The sequence below is a fragment of the Elephantulus edwardii genome, unplaced genomic scaffold (genome assembly GCF_000299155.1).
Source record: "Elephantulus edwardii isolate Elephantulus edwardi_28Jun2011 unplaced genomic scaffold, EleEdw1.0 scaffold00161, whole genome shotgun sequence".
NCBI lineage: Eukaryota > Metazoa > Chordata > Mammalia > Macroscelidea > Macroscelididae > Elephantulus > Elephantulus edwardii.
Genome location: NW_006399911.1, coordinates 4,049,127 through 4,064,900, shown reverse-complemented (window position 1 = coordinate 4,064,900; position 15,774 = coordinate 4,049,127). Strand labels below are relative to the sequence as shown.

General features: G+C 39.7%; 1 protein-coding gene across 1 annotated transcript in view; it reads right to left on the bottom strand.

The window, feature by feature from the left end:
• CHCHD6 (coiled-coil-helix-coiled-coil-helix domain containing 6) overlaps positions 1-15,535 on the bottom strand; it is a 495,888-nt gene extending 480,353 nt beyond the window's left edge. Inside the window, exon 1 of the mRNA XM_006895202.1 lies at positions 15,449-15,535. Coding sequence (XP_006895264.1) covers positions 15,449-15,535 — 87 coding nt within the window. The remainder of the gene's footprint in view (positions 1-15,448) is intronic.
• Between the last annotated feature and the right edge of the window lie 239 nt (positions 15,536-15,774).

Below are 15,774 nucleotides of genomic sequence, written 5' to 3'. Positions count from 1 at the left end.
AAAAAAAAAAGAATAAGAAAAAGATCAAAGACACAAAGAAGAAACTAGTCTACTGGATTGAGAGTGTACAGGAACCACCGCTCCTCATCTACCCTGAGACTGAGGAGCTGGATGGGCCCAGCTGCTACTAAGGATTGTTCTGATAAAAGGTCACCATAGAGGAGGAAAATGTGGAACAGAACTCCAAATTCTTAAAAGAAAAATAAAAACAAGAAGGGAGAAAGGAACAAAGGAGGGGGAAAGAATGGATACAGAAGATAGGGGGGGGGAAGAAAAGGGTAAGGTGGCATACAGGAGATTGCAACTAAAGTTACAAAAGGTAAATGTTCATATATTGTTGAATGGTAAACTAATTTGCTCTGTAACCAAAGTAAAATTAAATTTCATCTCCCCAGTTCACTGTGGGGGAGGGGGCAATGGTGGACTAGATGAGGCCAGAGGATTACCTAAAATTAAGGCTCTGAAATATCCCTTAAATTCTGAACCAAAGCTAGCCCTTAAAGTTACCTTTTAGATAGTAACAGATCAGCTGAAAAAGAAAGATTAACTCAAGGTAGGGAGGGAGGAGCTGGGGTGTGAATGGGTAAGGGTGAAACTCAGGGCTGCACAGTTTGGGAGGTGGAGAGAGGAGGTGAAGCAAATGGGAAGGATCCGGGCAAAAAGACAGGGTAATGATGAGCAAAGCCCAATGGTGATTAACTTTACAAAACATAACCCATGAGAATGACTGTATGAAACACAATGTGAATGAAGTGTGAAACACAACATGTATAAACTTTGTAAGCAAATCAATTAAAATAGTAAAGACTGTCACCTGTGTTCATAGGTTTATTTCTTTTTTTTTAAAAAAATCAATCTATCTGAGTTCAAACAGCCAACAATTACCTTAAAACAAAGGCATGAGTCTAAAGGGAAAAGAAGTTAGATTAGAAACAGAACCATTTGAATAAAAATATTGGAACTATTTATAATGAAAATAGAACACTTAAAATAGTATTGTTGAATGGAAACCTACACTACTATGTAAACCTTCATCAAAACAATAAAATATTTTTCTAAAAGATTATTGCAGGGTAGTGATTTTGGGGGTTCAGCTGACCTCGACAGCTCCAAAAACTGTGGATAACCTAAGAATGCACTCTTCTGCTCAGCATTTTCTCCTTTTTGATCAGAATTCTTCTACTAAACCCCCGGAGGAGGTACTCAGTGGTGGTTGCCAGATATCACTTAGTTCTTCTGGGATCTTGCTTGGTATTAAAATTTAAAACAAAAACTAGTCTTTGAATATTTAAAAAAAAAAATCAAACAATATTCCCAGGGCGTTAAGAACACAGTTCTGAGAAACGTCAAGATGAATTATTACAACACAGTCCACAAAGATCAGGTTCTATCCAACATTTTGGTGAGCAACTAGGGTCTTAAAAGCTTGGAATCAACCATCTAATGTACAGCTATTGGCTGCTCCCTGTCCAGAACAAAGAAGAGCAAAGAAAATCAAAAGCACTTAAAAAGTTTGTCCAAAGGACTAAAAGACCAAATGGACCCCAACCTAGACTGCCTTGCGACCAGAAGAACTAGATAATGCTAAGCTAGTACTGATAGCTGCTCTAAAAGGGATCTCAGTACAATGTCCTGGACAAAGAATGGAAAAAAAAATACAGAACAAAATTCAAAATCACCTAAGTGGCCAAGCCTATTGTATTAATATGACAGATGAAACCCTTGAGACTACCACCCTCAATTAGCCCTACAGCCTGGAACTAAACTCAGATCTGTAGCTCAATTTTCAGTAGTAGTTCAATCTTCAGTCAAACTATAGACAAAACTATAAGGTCAATAATAATTGATTTCTTAGAACAACCAACCACGTAAGATCAAAAGGGCAGCAATTCAGAAGGCAGGAAAGAACATAATAAAAGGATGAAGGGGGGGGGGAATATCATAAGAAAGTACATTATGTACCATTAAAATATCCTGAGACAAAATGTGTATGAGTGATTGAAGAGAAAACCAATTTGCTCTATTAACTTTCACTCAAAGAAGAGTTCAAATAAATACAATAAAATGCTTGATATTAAAATAAGTATCAACACAATGCAATGAGCAATCTATTGTCCAAAACCTTTTTTTAAATAAATTTTAATGAACGTTTACAGAGATTTAGTTTCCAGTCATTCATTGTTGCACTTTTCTCCCTACCCACCCCCTCCTCCCCAATTCACTCTTCTCCTTGAAAAGATAGTTATGCAATCCCTCCCCCCAAGTCCATTCCTCTATGCAGCCTTCACTCTGCACTTCTGTAATGACAAGAATACCCATTCATATGTCGCTTTTAAACAGTTCTCTCCCTCATCTGTTTCAATGCAATATACATTATTCCTCCCCTCCTTTTCTGTCTTCCCTCAATCCTGATGTCAGTCCCATTTTACAATGGTTGCCCTATGCAATATTTGGCCTTTTGTGACTGAAATATTTCACTCAGCATAATGTTGTCCAGGATCATCCACTTTGTGTAATATTTCATGAGTTTCTTGTTTTTCAATGCTGCATAGTATTTCATTGTGCGAATACACCAGAGCTTCTCTATCCACCACAACAATGTAAATAAATAACCCAATTAAAAAATGGACACAGGATATGAACACACACTTCACCAAAGAAGACATTCAGATGGCAAACAAACACATAATGTTCAAAATCCCTTGCTCTAAGACAGATGCAAATCAAAACAACTGTGAGATAACATCTTACCCCAGTAAGAATAGCAAAATTTAGCAGAACAGCGAACATCAAATGTTTGCAAGGTTGTGGAGAAACTGGAACCCTTTTTCACTGTTGGTGGGAGTATAAAATAGTGCAACCACTCTGGAAGGTTGTATGATGCTTTCTCCAAAAGTTGGAAATAGAAATACCAATTGACCTAGCAATTCCACTTCTGAGAATGTACCCTAAAGACACCGTAACTGCCACCCAAGCAGATATACGCACACCCATGTTTACTGCGGCTTTTTTTTCCAGCAAAGAGCTGGAAACAACTCAAGTGTCCATCAACAAATGAATGGATAGAGAAGTTCTGTCCAAGACCTTTTAAAATTATATGAAGCTGAAATGTTACTTTAAATACAAAAGTACTCCTGATCCAATGATATTTTCAATTAGTTTATATACATGTGAAAGTTGGACAATGAATAAGGAAAATAAAAAGAATTTATACCTTTGATAATTGGCTTTGCCAAAAATATTAAATATATCAACAACTGTCAAAAGAACAAACAAATCTGTCCTGGACAAAGAGCATAAAAAATACTCCTCAGCAACAAGTATGGTGATATTTCGTCTCAAACACTCTAGGAATGTGATCATGGGAGACTAGTCCCTGGAAAAAGGTAACATGGTTGGAAAAGTAGAGAGTCAGAAAATGGGAGAAAAACCTTAATACAATGAACTGACACAGAGACTGTAACAGTCATTTTATGCACAGGAGACTGTGAGGATGGTGCATCAGGCAGGACTTTACTTAACCATCCAAACAATCTGAGTCAACACCAAAATGGAATTAATTCTTTTCTTTCCAAGCTTCATTGGCAGTTTTTCATTTTGGAGATATTATAACTTACTCTAATGAATTCTTTTTATTTTTTATTTTAATTGAGATTTTAACAAGAGTTTATAGAGAATTTGGATTTCCATTCATTCATTGTTGCACAAAATGGAATTCATTCTCGAACTCACTATTGTAGATGTCTGTAAATGAGATGGAAATTACAGGCTTGGTGATAAAAATGAGACAGGAGAGTGAATGACTGAATTTTGTACAATTAATGATTTATCTATTCTAATTACCTTGTTCAAAAAAATGCAAATGGTACCCCTACACAAGGAATTCACTTGATGGACTACACAGGACTGGCCATATCTGTGCAAAGAATCACTGGAGAAACTCAGTGTGTTGTTGTTGATTGCCTTCAAGTCGAACACAACTCATAGTAACCCTATGAACAAAAGGCCTGAAGCCTTTCTATAACAATCGACATTTATCAAAGTTCATAAAGTTGCCAGAGGCATGGTACTTAAGAAGTGGATGCCACTTCTGCTTCTAAGAGATGCTCAATACCAGAAGTCAAAACCAGGTAAGGTACTATGGAATGAGCCATCCATTGTTCCCATGCAAGTTCAAACTAAAGCTGAAGAAAATAAAAATAAATCTGCAAGAACCAAAATACTACCTTGAGTTTATCCCACCTCAGTTTAAAAAGCATCTTACAAATAGGTTTGAAGCATTGAATATTTATGATCAAAGACCAAATGAGTTGTAACATGACATCAAGGATATCATCCATGAAAATAGCAAAAGGTCATTACAAAGACAGAGGCAAAAGAAAAAACCAAAATGGATGTCAGAAGAGACTGAGAACATCAATATGCCAAAACAAACAGAAGAAATGATGAAGTAAAGGAGAAGACAGAAGATTCAAAAGACAGCTCCAGAAGACTAAGGAAATGTGCAAAGAGCTGGGGTTAGAAAATAAAGGTGGGGGTGGAATTCACTGGGCATTTCTCAAGCTAATAATACAACTGAAAAACTAATTCAAGCCTCAACTCACAAAACAAAAGGATGTTACGGGTAAAATCTTGAATGATCCAGGAAGCATTAAACGATAATGGAGGAATACAGAATCACTGTATCAAAAAGAACTGACTCAACTACAATCCCAGAGGTGCACGGTTTGAATCCACCAGATGCTCTGCCGGGGAAGGAGGGGCAATCTCCTCCTGTACCAGTCAGATCTGATTTGACGGTACATGCACACAAAAATAATAAAATTAAATTTAAAAAAAAAGAACTGACTGACACAGAACCATTTCAGGAAGTAGCATACGACCAAGAAACAAAAGTAATGAAAGAAGTTGTACAAGTTATACTAAAGGCACTGGGGAAAAGAATAAGGCCCCAAGAATTGATGGGATATTAACATGTTTCAGAGATTAAATTCTGCCAGACATGCTCACTAGTTTGTGCCAAGCAATTTGGAAGCCAGTTATCTGTTCAACTGGAAGAGATCCCTATTTGTTCCCATCATCAAAAAAGGTGATCCAACAGAATGTGAAAATTTTCAAACAGTATCACACACAAGTAAAATCTTGCTGAAAATTATCCAAAAATGGCTGTAAAAATACATCAAGAGAGCACTGCCAGAAATCAAAGCTGGATTCAGAAGAGGCGATAGCATCAAGGGAAATCACTGCTGATGTTAGACATAGCTTGGCAGAAAGAATACCAGAAGGATGTTTGTTTTGTGATTTATTGATTATGTAAAGGATCATAATAAATTACAGCTAATATTGAAAAGAATGAGAATTGCAGAACATTAAATCATGCTCATGTGAACTTCTATACCTAGAAGTTGTTGTGCAAACAATGGAAAGGAATACTGTATGATTTAAAATCAAGAAAGGTGTGCGTCACAGCTGCATCCTTTCTCCTTATCTATTCAATATCTATGCAGAACAAATTATTCAGGAAGCTAGACTCAAAGGAAAAAAAACAACAAAAACGTGGCATCAGGATCAGAGCCAAGACTCTTCAATGACCTGTGTTACACAAATAACCCAATCTTGCTTGCTGAAAGCAATGAGGACTTGAGGCACTTGCTGTAGAAGATCAAAGACTACAGCCTTTAATATGGACTACATCTCAATATTAAGAAAACAAAAACCCTCACTACTGGGCCAAGAGGCAACATCATGAGAGGAGAAAAATCTGAAATTCACAATTATTTCATTTTACTTGGATTCACAACCAACACCTAGAGTAACAGCAGTCAAGAAATCAAAAGATGCCTTTTATAAGGGAAATCTGCTGTTATGGATTTTTCCCAAGATTCTGAGAACCAGCAATGCCAATTTAAAGATTAAGGGCAACTGATAAAAGTCTTCTCAACTATTTCTCAAGCATCTGAAAGTTGTGCAATAAATAAGGATGACAAAAGAAGAATCAAAGCTTTTTGAGTTATGGTGTTGAAGGAGTTCTGAATGAACAAAACAAATATGCCTTACAGAAAGTGCAGTCAAGGTACTACTTAGAGGCAAGGATGAGGAAACTTGTGTACATTAGGCATGTTGTTAGGAATGGGTTGTTGTTGTTATGTGCCGTCGAGTCGCCTGCGACTCATAGGAATGGGTAGTCCTTGGAAAAAGACATCATGCTTGGAAAGGCAGAGGGTCAGCAAAGTGAGGGAGACTGTGAACAAGATGGACTGACACAGCAATTGCAGCACTGGGATCCAGTATATCAAGGATGGTGAGGATGGTGCAGGATAGGGCAGGGTTCAGATCCATTGTTCACTGAGTCACTATGAGTCGTTGTCGACTCAACAAGTACCTAACAACAATAATATGTATATTAGTCCTACGTGCTTCATTTTAAGGGGACTGTTTCTTATATTCTCTGGGTGACTCAGCTGGTAACTGAAGTATCAGTGACATACCTCTAGCATCACAGAAACATGCAAGCCTCAAGCTGCAATACTGAAGAATTCTATGGGTAAAATACTGGACACAGAAAGCAACAAAAGACAACAGAAGAAATACAGAGTCACTGAGCCAAAAAGAATAGGTCAACACTGAATCAACTTAGAAAATAGCATATGATTCGGGCACCAATAAACAGTGTCTTAGAAACTGTTTTAATACCCACTGAGGCATATCACTGAGCATGCTCATAGTATCTTCCAAGAAATTTGGAAGGCATCTACTTGTCCAACAAATTGGAATAAATGTATATGTATACTTGTGCACATTCCCAAAAAAGTGTGATCTAACAGAATACAAAAATTACTGAACAGGATCATTACTATTAGATGCAAGTTTAATCTTGCTGAAGAATATTTTTAAAAAGCTAAAACAATACATTTAGAGAGATCTTCCAGAAATTCAAAAGAGGCCTTGAACAAGGGTTATCATTGCTGATGTTGGGAGGTTTTGCTGAAAACAAAAAATACAAGAAAGATGTTTACTTGAGCTTTATTGATTAAGCAAAGGCATTTGACTGTATGGATCATAATAAATCATAGAGAATACTGAACATAATGGAATCCTTTTCCATTCCAGAACACTTATTTTGTTTATTTGAAATTGATACATAGCATAGACCAAGAAGCAATTGTTCATAAAGAACGGAAGACTGCACACTTTAAATCATGAAAGGTGTATGTCAGGGTTATATCTTTTCTCCGTACATATCAGAATCTATACAGAAGAAATAATTTGTGAAGCTGGACTGTATGAAGAATGTGGCATCAGGATTGGTGGAAGGCTCATTAGCAACCTGCAATATGCAGATGACACAACCTTGCTTGCTGAAAATCAAGACATGAAGCATTTGCCAAAGAAGATGAAAGACTGTAGCCTTCTATATGCATTGTTTTTTGTTGTTGTTGTGTACTATAGAGTTGGAACTGACCCATAGATGACCCTCCGGTGGGTTTTCAGAGGCAGTTAATCACACAGAAGACTGCCCATCGTTCTCCTGTGGAGCAGCTGGTGGCTTCAAACTGCATGCCTTCAGGATTTCAGTGCAACTTCTTGCCACTAGACCACTAGAGCTATATGTGTTACACTTCAAAAAACAAAAATACAACTGAACCAATAGGCATAGACAAGAGAGATGGGGGGAAAAATTGGTGTTGCCAATGATTTAATTCTACTTGAATCCACAATAAACACTCAAGGTTGGTTGTTAGGTTGTTGTTATCTATTGTTGAGTCAGAATCAACTCATAGCTGATCCTCTAGTAAGTTTTCAGCGGCTGTAAATCACGCAGGAGGAGACTGTATACCTTTCTCCCACAAAGCAGCTAGTAGATTCGAACCATGTGCCTTTGAGTTGGCACTGCAACCCCTGACCACTAAGCCACCAGAGCTTAGTAGGACTAAAAATATCCAAAGACATGTTGCAGTGTTTATTCAGTGTGGATCTGTTACCTCTCTCGTGAAGCAGCAGCTGAGGATACACGGCCAACGATAAACCCAAGGAGTTAAGAATGAGAACAACATATTAATTTGAAGGTGGTAGGACAGGATGGTTCTGTGGTACAGTTTAAAATTAAGAGATATACACCACTTAGTAAACTAAAGAAAGCTTATTATTGTGAACGGCAGGGTTTGTCAATGAGGCAGATTAGATTCCAATTTGACAGGCAGCCCATTGATAAATCAGATAAACCTGACAGTTAGAAATGGAGGATGAAGATACAGCTGATGCGTTCCAGCAGCAGAAAGGAGATGTCTTCTAAAAATAGAGGATCCTGCTGTTTCACTGCAGAACTGATCCTACAGACCAAGAATACATTTTCAATTAAAAAAAACACAATTTGGTTCCAGCAAATTCTGATGACTCCAGTATAGTTTTCTCTCTTCTTTCATTTCCCCTTCCCTATTCTTTTATTGAACAAATAATGTGTCTTGGAGAGGGTGTAGTCAGAGTGCTCTTTGGAGGCAAAAATGGTGAGATTTCGCCTCACAGTCTTTTGGGGGTATACTGTTAGAAGGGGCTATTCTTTGAAGAAGGATGTTTAGAAGAGTAGAGGGCCACTGAAGGAGAGGAAGATCCTCGACCAGGTGAATTGATGCGGTGACTGCAGCAATGGGCTCTTGTGTGTCAGGAAGTGTGAGGATGGCGCAGGATAGAACAGGGTCACTCAGAATTGTAATCAACTTGACAGCACCTAACAATGACTACAATAATTCCTTTATTGTACATAAGTAACTGGTGCACGTGTATATCCATATTGCAGGTTTAGGGGTTTTTTTTATCAACTAAATGGTCAATGGAATGTTTTGATCAATATCAAGTGGAGATGGGATGGGGAAAAATACTGGTTCTGTGAAAATAAATTCCCCTATGTGGCATGCTTATTCAGTTCTTTATGTTCGATATGTTTTGCTTTTACTATTTAACAGAAAACATAAAAGAAAAATCCTTACATACCTTGTTTGATTGGAGAATTTTAATGATTTTTCATTTATCATTGTAAAACCAAGGATAATTTTATAATGTTTTTTGTACGTAGCTGCTCCATGTACAGTAATCTGTCTTTAAGTAGGGGGAAATTATTATTGCTGTTGTTATGTGCTGTCGAGTCCCCTGCAACCCATAAAGACCCTATGTACAGCAGCTCTGAACTCTGCCCTGTCCTGAGCCAGACTCACCAATTCCGACACACCAACCCCCATTGCTGCAGTTACTGTATCAATCCATTTCATTAGGAGTTTTCCTCTCCTGCACTCTCCCTCCACCCTTCCAAGCATGATCAGTCACTCTTGGCCACCTGCCAAAATGACGTGAGACAGAGCTTCAAAATCTTAGCTTCTAAGGGTTTCACTCTCTTCACAACAGACCTATATTTTTTTCTTGGCAGTCCATGGTATGTTCATGACTTGTCTCCAGGACAATTTGAAGCCATCAATTCTTCTTCTGTCATCCTTAGTCATTGTCCAGCTCTCTGATGGTCAGCACGTAATTGCAAAGACCATGGCATGGATTAGACACACCTTTGTCTCTAGATAGCCACCACTGCTTTTAGCACTCTGGAGAGGTCCCTGAGAGTAGATTTTCCCAATGCTATTCGTCTTTTGATTTCCTGACTGCTGGTGTTAAGAGTGTTGATTGTGGAGCCAAGTAAGCTGTAATTGTTAACAATCTCAATCTCTTCTCCATCTATCATGGTGCTACCAATGGGCCCAGTGGTGAGAATCTTTGTCTTCTTGATATTAAGCTTCAATCCATACTGAAGACTATAGTCCTTGATCTTCTGCAGCTAGTGCTTCAGGTCTTCTTCAGTTTGAGCAAGGAAGGTTATATCATCTGCATAACATAGCTGTTGATAAGTTTACCTCCAATTCTGATGCCATATTCCTCCTCATAAAGCCCTGATTCCCAAATGATCTGTTCTACATATAGATTGAAAAGGTATGGAGACAGGATGCATCCCTGACACACTCCTTTCCTGATTTTTAACCATGCCATTTCCCTGCTTTAGTCTGAGGATTGCTTCCTGGTCCAAGTAGAGGTTTCAAATAAGCACAATTAAGTGTTCTGGATTCCCATTTTCCTCAAGGTTAGCCACAATTCATTATGATCCAAACAGTCAAATTCCTTTGGATAGGTGTAAATTGAAAGGAATCCCTTCAAGTCAAGCGTCTTGTTTAAATAAACTTCTTATTTTTTAAAAAAGGTAACGATGTGTTGTACTGGGTAAATCTGCTGTCAAGAACCTCTTAAAAGTGCAAAAAAACAAGAATGTTAGTCTAAAGACTAAGATGCACCTGCCCAAGCCATGGTATTTTCAGTTGCTTTTTACTCATGTGAAAGTTGGACAAGTAAGACTGAGGAATTGTGGTGTTGCTAAAGAGTACTGAATATGTCAATGGACTGCAAAAAAAAATAAATTTAAAAAAAATAATAAATAAATAAATCTGTCTTGGAGAATGTGCAATGAGGGTGCAGGTGGTAAAATGCTGTCTCACACGTTTTGGGCATGCTATCAAGGGAGGTCAGTCTTCGGACAACATCATACTTGGAAAAGCAGAGGGTCAATAAAAGAAGAAGGTATCCAAGGAGATAGACTGAAACAGTGAATACAGCAATAGCCTTGAGCATAGTAGAGATTGTGAGAATGGTGAAGGATAAGGCATGGTTCAGTCTATTGCCCACTGGGTCACTATCAGTTATAGCTGACTTTATAGCACTGAGTAACACAACATCTCTTGTAGACTGGCTACCATCAGTCTCATCAGATTCACCAGCCCTTAACAACAGAGCGTTTTCTAAAGAACTCTAGTGGTATGTTGGTTAAGAGCTTAGCAGCTTGGAAACAACCTAAACGCCCATCAACAAACGAATGGATAGAGAAGATGTGGTATATTCACGCAATGGAATACTACACTGCATTGAAAAACAAGGAACTCATGCAATATTATTCCAAATGGGTGACTCTGGAGGACATTATGCTGAATGAAGTATCTCAGTCACAAAAGGACAAATATGCATGGTGCCACTGCTGTAAAACAGGACTGATCTTGGGGTTGGGGAGAGACTGAGAAAGTTGGGTTCAATAATGTATACTGCATTGAAACAGGTAAGGGAGAAAACTGTTTAAAAGGGATATGTGATTAAGTATTTTTGTCATGACAGAGCGAAGGCTACATGGTGGAGTGAACCTGGGGGCGGGTTTGTAGAACAATGAAAGAATTTTTCTCTTACTTTTCCAAGAGGGTAGTGTACTAGGGGGGAGGGTTGAAGAGTGCAACAATGAATGAATGTAAATCCCAAGTCTCTGTAAATTTTTACTGAAATAATAAATTTAAATTAAAAAAAAGATATTTTCAATGAATACATCTTTCATTGTACAAAAAAAAAGAGCTTAGCACCTAACTGAAAGAAAGGTTGACAATTACCAACTTCTAAATGAGATAAAGATATGGCAATTGGCTTACTTAAGGATTACAGCTTTGGAATCACTGAGTCAAAATCTGTTTCAACAGCAAAGAGGAGGTACAGGATCATCTAAGACCAAGTCTAGGGGATTATCTTTAAGAATATTTAATTGTCTTTGAAGGAGGCAGCACATTCTTCATTAATGTGCATCTTTGATTACTTCTCATCTGTTTACTTTGGAAAGTCTTTTTTTTAACTGATTCTCTTTCCTACTGCTTTTACTCTCCTGCCAGCAAGAGCTTCCCAATCCTCAATTTTGTTAGCAAAAATAAAAATCCTTACACTTAAACATTACCATCACTCTCCTTTCTCTGCTTTCTCTCCATTAAACCAGCCACTCAAGCCAAAGGAAGGAATACAAGTGGCCCTCCTAACACAAGGGCATGAGCAGTTTCTCTAATTGGCTTCCTAAACTGGAAAATGCTGTGGTCAATGTGACACTGAGTTAAAGTTCTTTCTAGTTTTAGCAATCTTTAATAGAAGAGGAAGACTCCCAAGGTGACGGATTGACACGGTGACTTCAGCAATGAGCTCTAGTGTGTCAGAGAGATGATGAGGATGGCACAAAATAGGACAGGGTTCAGTTTGGCTATTCAGAGTCATTATGAGTCATACTCACCTTACCAACATCTAACAACAATAAAAGAACTACTACACCAGATGAACTACACCATTACACAAGATATCAAAAATATCATCCATGAAGAGAGTGAAAGATAATTACAAAAACAGGAGAAAGAAAAGATCAAAATGGTTATCACAAGAGCTCCTGAAAACTACACCAGAATAATGGTGAGGCTTTGCTTCACATACATTGGACATATTGCTAGGAGGTGCCTATTCCTTGAAGAAGGACATGATGTTGGGAAGGGTGGAGGGTCAGCAAAGGAGAGGAAGACCCTAAGCCAGGTGGATTGACAAGGTGACTGCTGCAGTGGGCTCTTGTATGTCAGGAAGTGTGAGGATGGCACAGGAAAGAACTTGTTTCAAATCTTTTGTTCATAGGACTGCTATGAGTCATACTCGACTCGATGGCACCTAACAACACAACAATTGAGGGGCCAAAACAAAGGGAAGAAATGATAATGGAAAGAACAGATGGTACTGAGGTGTTTTAGTTCAGTTTATACAGTAAGATGATAAGGAATGCACGAGACAGGACAGGGTATGTATTTGTTGTTTATAGGGTCGCTATGAGTTGTGCCTGACCCAACAGCCCTGAACAACAAGAGAACTAAGTTGTACACAAGTATGCCTGCCAAGACAAAATGAAATATTGTCACAAATTTTTCAGGCTACTTTGTTTAGTATTGCAGGGAGGGGAAACTGGAATGGAGAGGAAGATTAATTTTTTTGCAGCTAAAAAGACCTAGAGTCCCAAAAGTTATTCAATCAAGACCTTGAGCAAAATACTTATCTTAAGCCTGATTCTTCATCTTTAAAGAGATCTTACATTTTGCATAATTTTTAAAAAGAACTGAAAATACACTTATCTGATGCAATTTCTCAAGATGTTGTTCTTCTATAAATGTAACTGAAGTAACATACAAAGGAATACCACTGAACTTTGGGAAATGTGAATAGATTCAACTTTTCAACAACCCTAAAGGTAGCAGAATAAGGTAGGTGTGACTAAGGTAGGTGTGCTCCCCTAAATTCTACCTAGACGATCTTCCTAAATTACAACTCAGGTCCCAGTATCTCAACTTTCTATTTGACATGTCAGGTCAACAAGCTCATACAGTCTATTAAGCACGAAATGTGCTAAATACTATGCAAGGCAAAGAACAGAGGCCATTACAAAGTACGCTTTTTCTAAATATTCATATAACTTAATCCTAGACAGCAGAGTTAATATTATCACCACCACCATCAGATTATCCTCTCTTTTTTAAATTAAGCGAATGAGGCTCAACATATAAATAGTTTCCCCAAGGTCACACAGCTAATTAGGAGCCAAGTCTAGTCTTTCTGAGAGATACCTTAATTCACCTCATTTGTCTCTAGGGAGCTCTGGTGGTGTTATCTGTAGGTTATTGAGCTGCTAATACAAAGGCACCTAGTTATTCAAATCCACCAGCAGCTCTGCAGGAGAAGGATGGACAATCTTCTCCAGCTTTCTAAAGGTTGCTATGCATCAGAGAGCTGGACAATGACAAAGAAGAATCGATGTCTTTGAATTGTGGTGTTGGACAAGAGTACTGAAAAGACCAAAAATCCTCACTACTAGGTCAATAGGCAGTGTCATGAAAGATGAATAAAAGATTGAAGTTGTTAACAATTTCATCTTGCTCAGATCCACAATAAATACCCTTGCCAACGGCAATCAGAAAATCAAAAGGCGAGCTGCACTGGGGAAATCATCAAGGACTTCTCCAGACTACTAAAGGGTAAAGTTGTCAGGCTAGAGACTAAGGTGTGGCTGATTCAGGCCATGGTCTTTTCAAGCGCTTGCTATGACTCTGAGAGATGAACAATGACTAAGGATAACAGAAGAAAAACTGATGCCTCTGAGCTGTGGTGCTGAAGAAGAGTACTGAACATACCATAAATTGCCAAGGGAACAAACATTATCTGTTCTGGAGAGAAACCGGGTTGTGCCTTGGAGGCAAGGATTTTGATATACACCTCATACACTTTGGGCACGTTTTCAGGAGGGGTTAGTCTTTGTAGAGAGACAACATGCTTGGAAGGGTGGAGAGATGGTGCAGGAGAGAAAGACCCTAGAGGAGATGGAATGACACAGTGCTTGGGGTCAGATGGGTCAGGAACAGTGAGGTTGGTTCAGGATAGAGCAAGGTTCGGAGCTGTTGTTCATCTGAGTCACTATGAGTTGTATCTGACTCAATGGTACATAACATCAATACTACGTTCCAGGATAAAGGGCAAAATGTATAACCCACTTGTTCAAAGAACAGGCCTGAAATTGGTTTCCTTTAATCTCAGCTCTCCCTCATTAACTACATAACTTGCATAAATTAACTATAGTCTATGCTTCCATTGTCCTTAGTAGAAACTGGGTTAATAATTAAATGATATTCATAAAGGGTTTAGCACAATGTATAATGTCCACTAAGCACTTGAACGTGAGCTACTTTCATTATTCCAGGTTCTGAGGACAGAGAAGTGAATCTGACAAAAACTTTGGCCTCAAGAGTTTACACTCTTGTAGAAGGCATATAAACTAACAATTGTTGTAGCTACTTCAAACTGTGATGTGTACTATAAAAAAAAATTATTCATAATCATGAGTTGTAGGAAGTTACTTTTTGACTGAGTGGTCAAAACGAGATTCTCTGCAACCAAATTAAAACGTTAGCTTGAACGCCAAGAATGAATCGGATATAAGTTATGAAACTATGTCATCTTCCAGGTGGAAAAAGATGGAAGGCGACATGGCACAAGTGGGTAAGAGGTCAGCAGGGAATAGGCCACCCTCTTAAAACAAGGCAATATGGTAGAGTGTCTCGTATTCACACAAAAAGGCTAGGAACCCACTAGAGGACGTTAAACAAGAGGAAAGGTACATGATCGATTTAAACATTTTGAAGTGTCCCTTTGACTCCTGCAGTGTTAAGAGCGGGCTGTCAGAGGCAAGGGTGACAGCGGAGAAAGTCCAGTTCAGAGGCTGCTGCTCGTGTCCAGGTTTGAGAGCTCAAACACCAAGACTCCCAGGAGCGCGAACAGGAGGAGGAACAAGTGCACCCTCAAGGAATAGAAAAACTAAGGCACTGAAGCCGGAAGGTGTGGCCCGGGTCCCGCCCATCCTAGTGGTCTCCGCTCCCGCTGAGAAGCGAGGACAACGTCTCCCTCGGTCCGGCGCTCGCTCCAGGCCGCGCCCTCGGCCCGCGCCCGGCCGGCCTGACCCGGGACCAGCCCCCCAAGCCGCCCTCCACACCCGGCCCGGGCCCAGGTCACGCTCGCTCGTCGCAACGCGGACTGCACGGCTCACCCGGATGCCCTGCAGCACCCGGACCCGTTCCTCCTCGTCCATGCCGAAGGTCACTCTGCGGGACTCGCTGCTCTCGGCGCTCCCCATGGCACACACCCTGCGCTGCACGGCCACCTGACAGACGCGCCCACCCGGCTGCCGCGCCTCCAGCACGTTTCTGCACTCGCGGCTGCCGCCTCTGCCCACCTGCCCGCACACGCAAACAACACCACGTCCTATTGGCTCCGGCGGGGCTCACGCAATCGCGGGCGCACGGCCGCAGGGCTTTGTGGGGGTTCAAGTCCGCTCCCTGGTGGGGGCGGGGACCATGCGGCCGGTGGGCGGCC